The sequence below is a fragment of the Entelurus aequoreus genome, linkage group LG07 (assembly GCF_033978785.1).
Source record: "Entelurus aequoreus isolate RoL-2023_Sb linkage group LG07, RoL_Eaeq_v1.1, whole genome shotgun sequence".
In the NCBI taxonomy this organism is placed as follows: Eukaryota; Metazoa; Chordata; class Actinopteri; order Syngnathiformes; family Syngnathidae; genus Entelurus; species Entelurus aequoreus.
This window is the reverse complement of record NC_084737.1, coordinates 50004563-50023457: the sequence shown is the minus strand read 5'-3', so window position 1 is coordinate 50023457 and position 18895 is coordinate 50004563. Positions and strand designations below refer to the sequence as shown.

General features: G+C 38.0%; 1 protein-coding gene across 1 annotated transcript in view; it reads left to right on the top strand.

The window, feature by feature from the left end:
- The window catches only part of LOC133653966 (leucine-rich repeat-containing G-protein coupled receptor 6), a 94051-nt gene that overhangs the window by 56393 nt on the left and 18763 nt on the right, over positions 1-18895 (top strand). The window contains exons 3-10 of the mRNA XM_062053845.1: positions 3336-3407; positions 5972-6043; positions 11159-11374; positions 11519-11590; positions 15408-15476; positions 15938-16009; positions 16110-16181; positions 17506-17574. Of these exons, the coding sequence (XP_061909829.1) occupies positions 3336-3407; positions 5972-6043; positions 11159-11374; positions 11519-11590; positions 15408-15476; positions 15938-16009; positions 16110-16181; positions 17506-17574 (714 nt within the window). The remainder of the gene's footprint in view (positions 1-3335; positions 3408-5971; positions 6044-11158; positions 11375-11518; positions 11591-15407; positions 15477-15937; positions 16010-16109; positions 16182-17505; positions 17575-18895) is intronic.

Sequence of the window (18895 nt, the reverse complement as noted above, 5' to 3'; positions counted from 1 at the left end):
TGCCATATTTTTGCGGAAAGGATTTAGTAGAGAACATCGACGATAAAGGTCGCAACTTTTGGTCGCTGATAAAAGAAGCCTTGCCTTAACCGGAAGTAGCGTGACATCACAGGTTGAAGGGCTCCTCACATTTCCCCATTGTTTACAATGCAGCGAGAGCGATTCGGACCGAGAGCGCGACGATTACCCCATTAATTTGAGCGAGGATGAAAGATTTGTGGATGAGGAACGTGAGAGTGAAGGACTAGAGTGCAGTGCAGGACGTATCTTTTTTGGCTCTGACCGTAACTTAGGTACAAGGGTTCATTGGATTCCACACTTTCTCCTTTTTCTATTGTGGATCACAGATTTGTATTTTAAACCACCTCGGATACTATATCCTCTTGAAAATGAGAGTCGAGAACGCGAAATGGACATTCACAGTGACTTTTATCTCCACGACAATACATCGGCCAAGCTCTTTAGCTACGGAGCTAACGTTATAGCACATCGGGCTTAAATGCAGACAGAAACAAAATAAATAAACCCCTGACTGGAAGGATAGACAAAAGATCAACACTACTATTAAACCATGGACCTGTAAATACACGGTTAATGCTTTCCAGGCTGGCGAAGCTTAACAATGCTGTTGCTAACGACGCCATTGAAGCTAACTTAGCAACGGGACCTCACAGAGCTATGCTAAAAACATTAGCTATCTACCTACGCCAGCCCTCATATGCTCATCAACACCCGTGCTCACCTGCGTTCCAGCGATCGACGGAGCGACGATCATAGATGCGGTCGGCGGCCCGGAGACGGAGAAAGTCAAGGTGAGGTCGCCGGCTAGCGCGTCTGCTATCCATCTCAAAGTCCTCCTGGTTGTGTTGCTGTAGTCCGCCGCTAATACACCGATCCCAACTACAACTTTCTTCTTTGCAGTCTTCATTGTTCATTAAACAAATTGCAAAAGATTCACCAACACAGATGTCCAGGATACTGTGGAATTTTGAGATGAAAACAGAGCTTTTTGTATTGGATTCAATGGTGTACCAATACTTCCGGTTCAACGATTGACGTCACGCGCATACGTCATCATACATGGACGTTTTCAACCGGAAGTTTAGCGGGAAATTTAAAATTGCACTTTATAAGTTAACCCGGCCGTATTGGCATGTGTTGCAATGTTAAGATTTCATCATTGATATATAAACTATCAGACTGCGTGGTCGGTAGTAGTGGGTTTCAGTAGGCCTTTAAAGTGGTTTTATGATGACCAGTTTCTTTAATATATTAGAACCACAGTGGTCTTATTTTATGCAAGACTTATCTTTATGTAACGTTTAATGGGTGAAATATCCTGTAGTGGAGTATTTATCTCAGCAGCTCAAAGTGCCGAGAAAATAACCGAACCATAGCTGGGGCAACTGCTTGGACAAGAGCAAGACGCTTTTCATTAGAATGACATTGATTTGGAACAACTATGAAGGGCAAATTGTGGAACATTCACCCATATGGATAATCATTTATCCAAATACACACATAAATAAACAGACTGATGTCATGGAAAGTATGTCGACAGAGCCAGGGTGTATTGTTAATTTCAATCAGAACATCTTTTCACTTGCCCCCCTTACTTTTGACATGATTATTTTGCTGTGATACAATTTTGGCCGCAGTTCTGCAGCTAATAAAGAAAGGCTGGTTGGCTGTAATACATGTACATCTACAAAGGCCATATGTACATTTGCTTTCTAAAGCTCTAAATCATTCAGTAATACCCCTCACTGGGATGACATTTTTCCCCCTTGTTGCAACCTATACCTTGATAATTTATTTTAGGAGGAAGGATGGTCTTTGTAGAAGGGGCTTAGATCTCTCATAGGGGACCTCAACGAGACTGACAGAAACAGTAACTCTTGCTAAAGTACCAATTGAATTGGTCCCCTGTGGCCATATTGTGCAAGAGAAGGATGTGCCATTGTACTGAAGACCTAATGTACGCCAAGGAGGAAGTTCACGCTCCCCATGAATGAACTTTACATTTTTGGATGTACTTAATTTCTGCTAATAATTAATAATTGTTATCAAATTCTAAGTTTATACACCATGTGGTGCATTTAAAGTCTGAAGATTTCACTGTGGTTCTAAGAAGTATGACTAAATGGCACCAAACGTCTTAGAAAATGTGGTTCTGCATATTTTGTTTTTGTGTTGATAAACACATGCTTCATGAGCGTTTTAATCGGGTCAGAGTGTGAGAATTGGCAGGTACATGTGGGGCTGAGTGGTTCGGTGGTGCAGAATAATAAGCCTGACAAATACTGTACTGACATCCAGTATCAGATGTCAAAGGGAGTTTGCTCGGAGCCCCTGTCTCTTACCATCTGGGTGATAGTGATGTTAGTGGTTTGGAAAGACCGCCACTATTCTATCACTATCAGATCCTATTTGCTCCAAGTTGGCTACTTAACATAAGGCTGTCAGACGGAAGAGCCAGTGTGTGAGGAAGAGGATGCAAGTGTGTAGCATGTAACATGTGGGTGTGTGTTTAACAAAAGTGGGTGGTCTCAAGCTATGAAGACCAAATCTGTGTTTAAACTGGGCTTCCAGCTTCTGACCTTGAGAGTTACACTGCTGGACCCAATGCTATTTATTTGGACATCTTATACACACTCACAAATGACCATTAGGTGCTGTGTTTGATAAACAAGCTGATTGGATTGCTTGCATGAATGTGTGTGGTTTCTCTCTTGCAAGGCTCCTTAGAACAAGCTCAATTTAACTCAAGGACATGGAAAGTAGCACAAGCTGTCACACTAAAAAAGTATACACCCGAGTATACATAAATACATGAACATAGGCACAAGGAGGCAAGCACATACAGTATCGTTTAGTTACACTTGCTGACCCAATTTGAAGGTTTCATGAAATTCCATCTTTACTCATTCATCAAAGCGCTCCAGTTGGTTTAAGGTTTAATGCCGAATTTGGGGCCAACACTGCTAGTAAAAAAAATAAAATTCCATACTGCCCAACACTTACCCATAGGCATGAAGATGAAATTATGGCAGAAATGGATTCTTTCATTGGAAAGTATAGAATGAAGTTATCTTCTTCCCACTCCGTTTCAGGCAAAACAGGATCATCATGTTCACATATTGTACATTACATTATATTAATTCATATCATTAGGTGTTGTCTACCTTGTACTTTTTTATGTCATTGGCTGAAATAAATAAAAACATGAAGTAAAATGCAATATCTTTCTAATGAGATATTTTTATTGTAATGTATGTGCTCACTTGTATATTATTTTCAGTCATTTTATTTTAATCTCTGTTTTCCCCTTATAGGCGAATCTCTGGGAATCAGCTGAGGTATATCTCAAGCCTTGCTTTCCAGGGTCTCCACAATCTTAAAGTGTTGTGAGTATTTTTCTTGCACTTTGCACGTTTGCGTGACGGTAGTGGTGTCCCAATGACTCTTAGCATGTAGGGATAATGAACATAACGAGGGGTAGGGGGTATGAGTCTAGCTCTTCAGAGAGAGGGATTTCAGATACTGACTCGTTCAGGTAGGGCCAGAGGAAATTCCCCAATTTCTGCACAAGTTATATAATACAGTAGTATTAGTAGTGTAGTTCTTCGTTTATTCATCAATCGAAGCATGATGAATGATAAAAAATGATCTCAGCCGTTAACTCCATTGCATCGATAAAGGTGACACTTTAAACATGGAAGTGCCACGCTGCAAGCACTTTAAAACATGTCTCGTCAAACGTGTCAATACAGCATTACCACCTTTGCTTCAAACTTAGGTAAAAATAAATATTCAGATTTGCACAAGAAGTTTGAAGAGTGGCAGGTAATATAGTTAACAGCTTCCCCTGTGCATATATAAATACATAGATGTTCAAACAGCTGGTTGGTTTGTTAAAAATTAGCGCAGTCCAAACCATCCACGTAATTTACACTAATGCAAGTGAGTTGACTGCATTTCGCAACAAATATCTACTAATTAACTTGTGTTTAATCTTTAAACAATGTGTGTTTTACCTGCTACACGTCTAATGTGTTGTTATAGCTTTAATGTTTTCAGTATTTACTAATGATTGTATTTGTTTTAAAGCACAGATCCAAAATGGCAACCATCAATTATGAAGCATTTAATACAATGTTAATAAAGCTTTTTATTCTAGTCTAACCTAATTATAGATTATGGCAAGATATATGTACAATAATTGTAAACTGTTCCTTGAGTGCAATAAGAAAAAAAAAACATGTTTAATGCGCTCTTTACTTTTTATTCCAATATTTTAAAACTTTTATTTGAGTCCAATAAGAAACATATATTTAATCATACGTTTTATCATAAGATTTTCTTTTAAAATTAAGCCAATAATAAAAAATGTTGTGGTACCCTTTATTTTGTAGTACCAAAGTATCAAGTATCAAACAGTATTGAAATACAGTACATAATATACATTTTGGTACCAAAATATTGGTGTCGGGACAACTCTAGGGAGGACAAATGTTTAACTATGCAGTGACGTAGTAAGTGGTGTCCCAATTCCTTGGGAAGATTACAAATCTCTGCCGCTTATTCTCACAGGGCATTCAATCGATTGCAACTGGATTTGTTTTAGAAGACGTTTCTATGAGCATATAGATATCCAAGTCTATGAGCATGAACTGATGAAGCCTACTCGGATGAGAGGCAAAACGTCTTCTAAGACAAACCAAACAGTCCAGTTGCGATCGATTGAATGTCCTGTGAGGACAATGACCTGGATAAATGAGAACATTCATAAACATCTACCCCCTGTTGCTTCATTCCGAGAATGTAGTAAGTGAGGGCTCGTGGTAGTGAGTGAGGGGGAACATTGGGATTCGGCCTTAGTCTTCTTGTCAGGTGTGTTGCTGTTGGGTGGTCATGCATCATTAAATGTAGTTAAAGTTTATGTGCTGGAGAGAACTACCCTGATTTAAATCCCCTGATTTCTGTACATGCCATACACACACACCTCCTCAGGTGCCAGGATGTTTCAGCCATACCACCTACCTTGATAACAAAACTGACAAAGAGGTCTCCATTTGAACTATGTATATGATATTGTACTATGTATGCTAAAAAACAGTAGCAGATTAAGAAAATGTGCACAGCAGCCATAAAAATATATTGTACAGACAGATTAGGACGTGCAAAAGGTAATGAAAAGAAGCCACAATTCTAATGAAGGCTAAGCAAGGATATTAATCTGACTGTGAAGCCAATTTTGGATGTTTTTTTCTTCAAATTTGGACGTTCTTGTGTAAGGAAATTGCAAAGTTGATGATTTACTCACTCCAGTTGGGTATCGGTTACATAGTATCTAATACCGGCCCAGTACTGTGGGCACGGGGTCCATTATGGTACATACGTTGTGGTACACATCCCTTGTTGTTTTGCTGAGGCAATTAGGCATGATTGGCTGCAGCAGCAACCAGCTGGAGCATAATCAAAGCCCAACTCCAAACTGCTTAAAGAGGCTGCTGCAGAAAGTTACAAGGTCTACTAAACTAGAGTGTCAATAAATCTGCATCTGCACAACTTCTAATGCTTTAAACTGTGAACTACTGCTAAGGAAGAAGGTTGACCTTTTCTGGTACCGTACTGCCGTTGCCAGACAAAATACACAAGAGACTTGGTCTCTAATGTCCAAAAACTAAACAACCTAAAAAAGAAAAGGAGAGGCAGCGCAAGAGCAGGAAATAGTGTGTTCAATTTCCCTCCCCCACTTCCTCATTGTTCCATTCTTCCGAGAATTACATCGACAGCCCACCCAAGGAGCATCTCCTCACCTGTGTTGCGTTTAAAGTTTTAACTGAACATTTTCTTTCCTGGGTACGAGTTCCATCATCATGGAATTAACAGTGTGGCGTGACGTGCCAACTTTTTAAATTGTTCTTATGTTTTGTTAATTTCTCGATTTGCATGCTGTTCCTTACAGAATGCTGCAGAACAATCAGCTTGAAAGACTTCCTGATGATGCACCATGGGACCTACCCAATCTGCTGTCACTGTGAGTTCTACAAACACACACATTCACAAACACTCTCTCTTTCAGCAGATAGTAAAACCTCAGTGACCATCCATTTACGTCCAAATATATCTCAGCTGTAACCGCAAGGATATGGACATATTACGGACCATAATCAAACTTCGGCTAAGGTACCGAAAACATCAATACAGAGCTGTCTGATTGTACGAGTCACAGTCTGCTTAAAGGCAGTTCATGGTAGCATCTGGAAGCCATGAGGGAAACAGCAGACATTGCAGGCCAGAGAGAACATCTCCAATGAGCTGTGAAACAACCCCATTTTCCATTAATTCTGCCTCTCTTCCTTTTCCACTCTTCTCGTTCATCTCCCACCACCCACACTGCTATCCACTTGCTAATGAGAGTTTTTGGTGGCTAAATTGTCTCATCTGCAAGGTCAGTGCTGTGTGTTAGCGTGCTTGCTGGAATGTGTGCATGTGGACCTCATCTGTAATTCTTCACCCCGAGCTGTCAATCAATTACCACACACCAACTTTGAATGCCTGCTTTTCACAACAATAATTCTGCATTCTAATATATTATACAATATACACAAAGGCCTTTCTTTCATTGCACAGAAACAGCTTGCTTTTGTTATAATGAAAGAGGGCTGTTCATTATTACACACCACCCACCAACTTATTGTAAATTATGTTATTTGCAGCATTTCACACTTTCCACATTTTGTTGTTACATCCTTATTCGAAAATGGAATGGATTAATGTTTTGTCCACACAACAACACTAAATTGGCCCTAGTGTGTGAATGTGAGGGTGAATGTTGTCGGTCTATCTGTGTAGGCCCTGTGATGAGGTGGCAACTTGTCCAGGGTGTACCCCGCCTTCCGCCCGAATGTAGCTGAGATAGGCTCCAGCACCCCCCCGCAACCCCGAAAGGGATAAGCGGTAGGAAATGGATGGATGGAATTCTAAACACAATACCCCATAATGACAATGTGAACGTTTTTGTAGAATTGTTTTGCAAATATATTAATCATAAAAATACATAAATCCAATAATAAATTACATGTCCATATGTAGTGAGTCTCATTCTGCGTTGTGTAATTTTTTTAAATAAAGGACACTTCGCCATGCCGTCGGTTCAGTATTTATTGGTAACCTGCGTTGGAAACATGAAACACACACACACACACAGGTCACAACTTTCGGGCGGAGTGATATCTGCTCCTTCTCATTCAAACGTCCGAATGAAGAGGAAGCAACAAACATTCATTCATATAAAAATAATAATAAATTAAATTACATTAACAAAAACGTTTTATCACAAAATAATAATAATGCACAAATCCACATACCTGCGTTGGAAACATGAAACACACACACACACACAGGTCACAACATTCGGGCGGAGTGATATCTGCTCCTGTGTGAGGTAAATACCACGTGTAAATACTACCAAACAATTTACACAGTCGACGCTCTACTTCTAAATAAACGAAATTGTGCATAAAAATTACTTTAAACACATCACTTGTACACACAACATTATTGGGTTAACTTTTAAAGTATCTACAACGTTTAGGAAGAATATTTACAATATGAAGAAACACGGAGCATTGAAGAACTATTACCTTCTCATTCAAACGTCCGGATTAAGAGGAAGTAAAGCAATCAAAAAAACAGCAAAGACACTTCCCGCACCGGACATCCGGTTCTTCAAAATAAATGAGATACTTCAAAATAAAATATAACACCCTGTCTAGTTCATAATATAGCGCAACAACATCACACTATTACACATACTATAGGTTTTCACAGCCTTTGCCATGAAGCTCAAAAGTTTAGCTCAGAGGCATCCTGTTTCAACTGTTCATCCTTGAGCTGTTCCTACAGCGTAATTAAGAGTCCATCTTGGGTAAATTCAGTTGGTTGGACATGATTTGGAAAGGCGCACACCTGTCTATATATACTGTCCCACACTGAACAGCGCATGGCAGAGCACAAACCAAGAATGAAGTTAAAGGAATTGTCTGTAGATCTCCGAGACAGAATTGTCAATTTCTGCTGCCTTGAAAGTCCCAATGAGCACCGCGCCCTCAGTCTGTAAATGGAAGAAATTTGTAACCAACGGGACTCTTCCGAAAGCGGTCTGGCCTTCTAAATTGAGCAAACGGGGGAAAAGACCCTAGTCAGGGAGGTGACCAAGAACCCGATGGTCACTATGTAAGAGCTGCAGCATTACTCTGTGGAGAGAGAAGAACATTACAGAAGGACAGCCACCTCTGCAGCAATCCACCAATGAGGACTGTATGGTTTAGACTGGCCATACGCAAGCCATTCATTTGTAAAAAATTGCCAACATGTAGCATAAGAAACACAATTCTCCGGTCTAATGAGACAAAGATTGAAATCTTTGGCATGAATACCAGGTGTCATGTTTGGAGGAAACTAGGCACCATGAATGATTAGGCCAACACCATCCCTACAGTGAAGCATGGTGGTGGCAGCATCATGCTGTGGGGATGTTTTTCAGCGACAGGAACTGGGAGACCATTTAGGATAGAGGGACATCCTGTATGAAAACATACTCCAGAGCGCTCTTGAATTCAGACTGGGGCGACGGTTCATCTTTCAGCACAACAATGACCCTAAACACACAGCCAAGGTATCAAAGTAGTGGCTTCAGGACAACTGTGTAAATGGCCCAGCCAGAGCCCAGACTTGAATCAGATTAAACATCTCTGGAGAGGTTTGCAAATGGCTGTGCACCCTACCCTCCCATCCAACATGATGGAGCCTGAGAGGTGCTGCAGAGAGGAATAGGCAAAGAGGAATGGGTGAAACTGCCCAAAATAGGTGTGCCAATCTTGTGGCATAGTATTCAAAAATACTTGAGACTAGAATTGCTACCAAAGGTAAAAATGCTTATGTACATGTAATTTCTTAGTTGTTTTTTTTGATAAAGTTGCAAACATTTCTGCAAAAAATATTTTGGAGTACGGCTGTAACTTCAAATGTGGAAAAAGTGAAGCGCTGTGAATATTTTTCGAATGCACTGTAGGTCTGCTCATTTTTAATTCAGGAAACCATCACACACACACACTCCTACATCTGTACACTTTGTGTCTTAAAGCAGGCTTTGTGCCCGAGGCTCTCCTCTTGATGGTGTGTCAGAATGTGTATAGAGAAGAACAGCACCTTTTCATCACAGCAATGATAAGCTCACCATAGAAAGACTATTGAAAAGGCTTTGGAAAGTAAAGCTTGTTGGCGCCTCTCACTGACATGAAACACATGATTAGGTAAAAACATGGCATCTGAGTCAGCACATGGGTTTTAAATTGCAACGAAGGATGCTTTCATCCCAAACAAACTGACACTTAATCTCAAACAAGAATTATCATGTCTTCACTGAACTACAACTGTTATTTAAAGAAAGTAAGTAAACAGGTAAAATAGTATATGACTTTTACATTCCACAATTTGTATTTGGGAAAAAATAATTATGAATGTTTACCACATATATAAGGTCATCAGAAGGCCCCAGTGAATACATTGTGGCCATCTGGAGAATTGAGAGAGCAAAGTCCGCACATCTCCTGCATCATTTGAAAAGAAAGTTCTCCCTCTCTTTCCCATAATCATACTTCGTACTTTGATGTGATGGACAGGAAATAGCTGCTGCTTTATTGGCTTCTGTGAAGCATTCCTGGTCCTGACTGGGCCTTCTGGAGACCTGGCAGGTCCACCCAGAGGAACATTTATTATTTTGCCCTGGAGAGCAGTACACAAAGAACAAAGGTCTTCCGCAGCTTTCATCTGGTGATTTGGGCTAAGGACAAACAATGTCCACGGTTTGAGCGCACAGGATGCACGAGGACGACGTAAACACTTTAAAAAAAAAGTCAAGTCAGAGTAGACAAGACTAAGATTTCTTGAAGCCGTTTGTGCATTCATGTGTGGTTGGTTATGTGTGAGCATCTGCCAGTATATACAATAGCCTCTCTTGATGGAAAATGTCCCTAGGGAGAAGAGCCCCGAGTTCAGAGTTCAAGTTCAAATTTCACTTTGATGATACTGTTTGTTTGGTGAAGCCTTGAAAGTGTGAAGAGGGAGCTGCATTAACATACTCCAGGAATTACAGCGGTGGACAGAACAGAGAATGTTTAAAATCTGTGACATACTAACTGTGTTTTCTATTCTACAAAAGGACACAGCTCTGGCAGGAAATTATTACATATGATAGGGCAAAACAGTCGAATAACAAGAGGACTTTGAATCGCACCTCATCTGCCTGAAAAGTGTGTATACAATAAGGCACAGGTGTCAAACTCAAGGCCCGGGGGCCATGTGAACGTAAATCCTTGGAAATAATGTGCATCAATAAAGTACTAAATGTACCAAATCTTAATTGATAAATGACTTTGAGTTTTCACTTTTGACAAAGAAAATGTACTGCATACAATTGCATATCTTTTAAACTTTAATATCTGATCATGCCACAAAACCTTACAGACATTTTTCTGTTATCAAAATAAATACCTAAATATCTGCTTGTCACATCAATTTATGATTTCAAAGCAAGGTATCAATCTGTTAAAAATAACAAAATGCATAAGCAATTGCGTTATATCATGTGGCAATTACACATTTTTGTTCATGTATATTTGTTGTTACAAGTGGTCCTCTGAGGGCAGCCGTAACTGGGATTTGGCCCACAATGGAAACAAGTTTGGCAGGCCTGCATTAAGGTTTATGCCACCCTAATCTCAAAGGGAGAACACTTAAATCATCACAAGTTTGTTCGGTTTAATAAACTCGAGATATCAAATGTTTTTGTGTATTCAGTCAGTGTAATGAATGCATCGGTTGAGAAAATCCGGTGTTTGTATGTCTTTCCTTAGTGATTGATAATATCATACAGTAGCTACAGTACATGCCTATGCAAGTAAAGCTAAGATTCAGGGATTTGCAAAAAATCAATGTGCTTATTAAAAGACAACTGAAGAATTATAATTACCATAATTATATTCCTGGAAGCTAAAGTCTTTAAATCCTAGAATAATCCCAGGTGCAAAGCTAAACATGCAAAAAAACCAAAAAACTTGTATTAATCTTCATTCTTTTGATTCCACAGGCGTCTAGATGCAAACCTATTGACTGAAGTTCCCGCTGGCGCCTTTAGAGGAATCCGTTCTCTTAGGCACCTGTGGCTGGATGACAACTCATTGAGAGAGATCCCTGTGACGGCCCTGGATGCTCTACCCTCCCTTCAAGCCATGACGCTGGCCCTCAACCAAATTACGTACATCCCAGATTATGCATTTGCCAACCTCTCTGCACTTGTTGTACTGTAAGTGAAGTCTAAAGCTTTAGTTCAACACTTTCCTTTGTCTAAATTTCTCAACTCACTGGAGAACGTATTTGTTATGTTGCTTTTTGCAAAAACAGAACTGCACAGTCACTAAACCATTTTTTTTTTTTTGCCGTTTCCTAGACATCTCCATAACAACCAGATCCAGATCATGGGTGTGAGATGTTTTGAAGGTTTACATAGCCTGGAAACTCTGTGAGTAAAAAAAAACATATAGTCATATTTGTTTCACCACAAATACTCCCAATGTTTTCCTCTCTAAAACCCTCAACACATATGCAACAATGTTACATAGAATAGCACAAAGTTAATTCAGAGGCCCAAATGAGAAACTTGCTCTGTTTGCCCAAACATTCCTGCTGGCTACGTGATGATAATGTATCCGCAAGTATCAACAAACAATCCGTATGGTAGTGTTTACAACAATCACATTACCTTAGAATAACCCCAGGATTAATGTAGAACTTCCAGAAATACAACCTCAGTAAAGTAATATAGCCAGGAGCCCTCAATTTACTTTAATTAGGTGTCTGACAGGAATACCATTTCTGTTAATGTGTGTTTAGTGGTACTTAAACCAGATATTAATGTTGTACAAGAATCCAAGAACAAAGCGGGCCAAAAAAAAGAAATGCTAAATCTAAGGACACCGGTTGTATAAAGATATTGCTGGAAGATTTCTTAAACCCACAGCTACCAAATGAATACCAGGAATGTTCAGAATAAACGGTTTCTGAGATCAGTTGATTCTCATATTTAATGGAGGTTATTAATGAGCAATACAGAACAGTAGAGTTGAGAATGAGCAAGCACTATCTGAAAGAAAATACATTTGCTATGTATGAAATCTGCAGGCAACTGCAAACTACTGTCCTAAAATAAACATACTATATGAGAATAAGAAACCATGTGTCCTACACAAATGGCCTGAATAAAACAATGTTCCTGGTATGCTGTTCACCAACCCAAAGAAGAGTAAAATAAAATGTTGGATCCTTTTTAATGAGCATGTGGGTGGGAACATGTATAAGTGCATGTTACAAAGTGCTTGTGAACCCAAAAGACCACAGCCTGCTAAACACGACACATGCTCGATATTGGCATTCTTACATTTAATGTGCAGATACTGTCCAGCACTTCATTTCTGATATTAACTGATACTAATGCGGTATATGCAGTTATTTATATATATATATATATATATATATATATATATATATATATATATATATATATACATATATGCAGGTAAAAGCCAGTAAATTAGAATATTTTGAAAAACTTGATTTATTTCAGTAATTGCATTCAAAAGGTGTAACTTGTACATTATATTTATTCATTGCACACAGACTGATGCATTCAAATGTTTATTTCATTTAATGTTGATGATTTGAAGTGGCAACAAATGAAAATCCAAAATTCCGTGTGTCACAAAATTAGAATATTACTTAAGGCTAATACAAAAAAGGGATTTTTAGAAATGTTGGCCAACTGAAAAGTATGAAAATGAAAAATATGAGCATGTACAATACTCAATACTTGGTTGGAGCTCCTTTTGCCTCAATTACTGCGTTAATGCGGCGTGGCATGGAGTCGATGAGTTTCTGGCACTGCTCAGGTGTTATGAGAGCCCAGGTTGCTCTGATAGTGGCCTTCAACTCTTCTGCATTTTTGGGTCTGGCATTCTGCATCTTCCTTTTCACAATACCCCACAGATTTTCTATGGGGCTAAGGTCAGGGGAGTTGGCGGGCCAATTTAGAACAGAAATACCATGGTCCGTAAGCCAGGCACGGGTAGATTTTGCGCTGTGTGCAGGCGCCAAGTCCTGTTGGAACTTGAAATCTCCATCTCCATAGAGCAGGTCAGCAGCAGGAAGCATGAAGTGCTCTAAAACTTGCTGGTAGACGGCTGCGTTGACCCTGGATCTCAGGAAACAGAGTGGACCGACACCAGCAGATGACATGGCACCCCAAACCATCACTGATGGTGGAAACTTTACACTAGACTTCAGGCAACGTGGATCCTGTGCCTCTCCTGTCTTCCTCCAGACTCTGGGACAAGTCTAGTGTAAAGTTTCCACCATCAGTGATGGTTTGGGGTGCCATGTCATCTGCTGGTGTCGGTCCACTCTGTTTCCTGAGATCCAGGGTCAACGCAGCCGTCTACCAGCAAGTTTTAGAGCACTTCATGCTTCCTGCTGCTGACCTGCTCTATGGAGATGGAGATTTCAAGTTCCAACAGGACTTGGCGCCTGCACACAGCGCAAAATCTACCCGTGCCTGGTTTACGGACCATGGTATTTCTGTTCTAAATTGGCCCGCCAACTCCCCTGACCTTAGCCCCATAGAAAATCTGTGGGGTATTGTGAAAAGGAAGATGCAGAATGCCAGACCCAAAAACGCAGAAGAGTTGAAGGCCACTATCAGAGCAACCTGGGCTCTCATAACACCTGAGCAGTGCCAGAAACTCATCGACTCCATGCCACGCCGCATTAACGCAGTAATTGAGGCAAAAGGAGCTCCAACCAAGTATTGAATATTGTACATGCTCATATTTTTCATTTTCATACTTTTCAGTTGGCCAACATTTCTAAAAATCCCTTTTTTGTATTAGCCTTAAGTAATATTCTAATTTTGTGACACACGGAATTTTGGATTTTCATTTGTTGCCACTTCAAATCATCAAAATTAAATGAAATAAACATTTGAATGCATCAGTCTGTGTGCAATGAATAAATATAATGTACAAGTTACACCTTTTCAATGCAATTACTGAAATAAATCAAGTTTTTCAAAATATTCTAATTTACTGGCTTTTACCTGTATATATATATATATATATATAAAAATTAAATGAAATAAACATTTGAATGCATCAGTCTGTGTGCAATGAATAAATATAATGTACAAGTTACACCTTTTCAATGCAATTACTGAAATAAATCAAGTTTTTCAAAATATTCTAATTTACTGGCTTTTACCTGTATATATATATATATATATATATATATATACATACAGGTATATATATATATATATATATATATATATATATATATATATATATAAACATATATATATATATATATATATATATATATATATATATATAAACATATATATATATAAACAAATATGTATATAAATATATATATAAACATATATATATGTATATATATACTGTAAATATATATATATATATATAAATATATATAAACATATATGTATATAAATATATATATATAAACATATATGTATATAAATATATATATAAACAAATATATATATATATATATATATACTGTAAATATATATATATATATATATATATATATATATATATATATATATATATATATATATATATATATATATATATATATTTACAGTATATATATATATGTTTGTATATATTTATATACATATATGTTTATATATATTTATATACATATAGGTTTTTATATATATATATATATATATATATATATATATATATATATATATATATATATAGTTTATATATATATATATATATATATATATATATATATATATATGTTTATATATATATATATATATATATATATACTGTATAAATATATATATATACTGTATAAATATATATATATATATACTGTATATATATATATATACATATACATATATATACATATATATATATATATATATATATATATATATATATATATATATACATACATATATATATATATATATACATACATATATATATATATATATATATATATATATATATATATATATATATATATATACACACATATACACGTGTATATATACCGTATGTAAATTGTGTTTACAGCTGTGTGTTTGAGCAAATGTCATCCACTGTACAATGCACACATACTGTACATAATCAGACAAACATTTAGAATATAATGCATCGTTCAACTATATTGTGTTTTGCAATCATCATACAACCTAAGTAATGGACTTTCAACGGACCATGACAACTTCATGTCTCTCGCAGGGATTTGAATTACAATGATCTCCAGGAGTTCCCTGTGGCGATCAGGACACTGAATAAGCTTCAGGAACTGTGAGTGAATGCAAACACATGCATGCACACATGCACACATTCATGTACATGCGCACGCACACACACTATATATAACACCTGCCCAACATAGCTATCATGGCTGAGTTATCCCCACTAATCCTGTTAAGTGATTTTAATGTGGCACTCGGATACAATCTCTCTCGCCCAAAGCAGGTGCTGGGTCCAGCACATGCACACAAACGATGTCTTCACTCAAATTCAGCAGATGTTCCACAGCGCACATGTGTCACAGATACAGCATACGTGCTCAAATCTCTTGTATCCAAAAATGTTTTTCAGCTGTGCAATAGCAGGTGCAGCATGCTTACCTCTATCCCACAAACCCACTCTGTCACTTCTGTAAAGACAGATCAGAATCATATTAATAGACTAACTATATATATATATATATATATATATATATATATATATATATATATATTGCATACTTTTATTTACAGGGGCTTTCATAACAATAATATTAAAGCCATCCCAGAGAGGGCCTTTGTGGGAAATCCTCAGCTTCAAACCATGTAAGCCGCTTTCCTTAAGTTACTTGGAAGACTAAAAGGCTATAGTCAACAGCAGGGTCAATGTGACAAACATTTAATATGAACTATATGCTTTTTGCAGTCACTTTTATGAGAACCCCATCCAGTTTGTGGGTAAATCTGCTTTCCAGTTCTTACCAAAGTTGCACACACTGTAAGTATGCGGCACAGAGAATTGGTTTAAATCATTTTTTTACGCGGTTTAAATAATTTTGCTGCCCCAGCAGTAAGAGAGGACATGTGTAATGACTAGGGGCGTAACGGTACACAGAAATTTCGGTTCAGTACGTACCTCGGTTTAGAGGTCACAGTTCAGTTCATTTTCGGTACAGTAAGAAAACAACAAAATATACATTTTTTGGTTATTTATTTACCAAATTTGTAAACAATGGCATAACATACATATACACACACAGGGTCCATTGCCAGGGTTAATGTGGTCAACATATATAAAATACAAACTAAATAAGATAAGGCTCAGAATGGTTTCTTAACAAAACCTTTCTACATATAAAGTGCTTTTTTTGATTGATTGATTGAGACTTTTATTAGTAGATTGCACAGTACAGTACATATTCCGTACAATCGACCACTAAATGGTAAAACCCCAATACGTTTTTCAACTTCTTTGTCGGGGTCCACGTTAATCAACATTAAACTGCCTCAAGTTGTTGCTCAGATTAAATAGAATGACAAAACTTTTCTTCTACATATAAAAAGGGCAACATTAAACAGTTTTAAGTCACCTCAGCCTCAGATGAACTTTTCTTCCCCCCCCAGCCTGGCTAACTTGGCAGTAAGAGGTGGGAGCTGTTTGCTCGTCTTTATCTTTGTTGAAGCGATGTTCACTTGGGGGTGGTGCCGCGTCAAATGGGTTAGCATGTTTGACGTGTTGGCAGAAGCATACCCTAATGCTGCTGCTGAACAATGTCGGCAAACCTCCGTCCTCCGCACCCGAAGTGTTCCCAAACGGGAGATCTTAACGAGGCAGGAGGGTCTTCCAGCTTTGGCTTTTATATGTTGTCGTAGCCCGGTCGTTGCTAGCATGTGTTGTGCCTCGGTGTGCATTGTTTACACAACGTGCGCTACGCTACTTAATATGTCCGTGTGGAAACTCGTTTGATACACCTTCAAACCGAACCGAAACCCCCGTACCGAAACGGCTCAATTCAAATACACGTACCGTTACACCCCTAGTAATGACCTACTATATGATGTTGTTAGCATGTTGCTATGCTGTGTACTGATGTGGTAAGAGTGTGTGCATTGTAAGAACATCTTGAATGGTGTGATTTACAATGTCTAGTGAGATAGCCCAACCAGCCTGTATTGATGTTGGATGAAAAATGTGATGGTTGAAATGAGCTGTTGGGCAGGTTGTGTGTGTGAACATGTGTGTGTGTGTGTGTGTGTGAACATGTGTGTGTGTGTGTGTACATGTGTGTGAATGGAACGGTGACCATCTTTTCTTTTTGTAGTTCCCTTAACGGTGCAACCCTTATTCAAGAGTTTCCTGACCTGAAAGGAACCACCAGCCTGGAAGTTTTGTGAGTGTTCTGCAGATTAACAACTAAAATGGTACTCGGCACAGACTAAATATGTTTAATTTCCTATACTCTGAAAAGTTTTAGGTCATGGCCACACTTAAGTGGACATGTTTGTATGTTTTGGTTTTTTGACCACACACATACTTAGTTTTGCCCTTAAAATTTTAGCTTTTTGAAAAATCTGGCCAGAATGGAGAGCTTCCTTAAAATTCCGGTTTCAGCTTTTGAGTTTGGACAGTAAATGGACAGAAGCCTTTTTGTTCATCTCATAAGAAATGTGTCAGATTATCTCATGTTTGCAAACCTTATTTAACATTCAAACATAAAGAACATGAACAGTGCTGATTCTCCAACACTGCAATGGAAGCTCAGCTTCCCCTAAAATATCAAAGAAAATAAGTGGTAAAATATGTACTTTTGTGTTTACACAACATTGACTAAAGTATGCACTAGAATACGTTTTGTTCAGAATCAGCTACTTTGGAGAACTTCTCATTAATTTTGATAGCGTCACAGTGCATTAAACAGTGTTGAAGCTGAGCATCCATTGACTTCAATGAGGGAGCATAGAGTGGGTTGATCCACTCCAGCCAAACTATACAGTCATTGGGTAAATACTCGGCTTTGTCTCGGACACTATGTGTCTCTGGAAGTGTATGGTAAGTGGGCTTGGCATGATTTGTCTGAGGCTAAAACCCCCATTTGATTGACAGCAAAATGAGCTAATCAGCTATCTTGAAATATAAACCACTGCACAAGAGCATATTACAAGTTGAATTCTGGTATTCTGGGGGATTTTGTAAGTAAAGTTTTCTTTGTAAAATCTAGCATCTTTACAGTATATATTTTATCTGAAATTGGAGGCTGTACTTGTGTTTAGAAAGTAGGTGAAAATGAGCCTTCTCTACTTGAGAGACCAGCAGCCACCACTGGCAGTTACTAAAGAGTGTTGGTTTCATTTTAGGCATGGGCAATTTTAAAAAAAACAAAAAAACAACATCCACAATGTTTCCTCGGCTCCAAAAAAGTGTGTGTTATTTTAATGATAATGTACATGTCATTGTGCATCTAATATCATACTACCGTATTTTTCAGATCATAGGATGCACCGAATTATAAAGCACACTGCCGGGTCCATTTTAATACAAAAGGCACACCGGACTATAAGGCGCATTAAAGGGGTCATATGTTGTTTTTTTTATTCAAAACACTTCCTTGTGGGCTACAGAACATGTTATAGTGCATCTTTGCTCAAAATTTTGCATAGATTATGTGTTAGACCATCTTCAAGCAGCTTTCTGACCGTCTATTCAAGATGCAA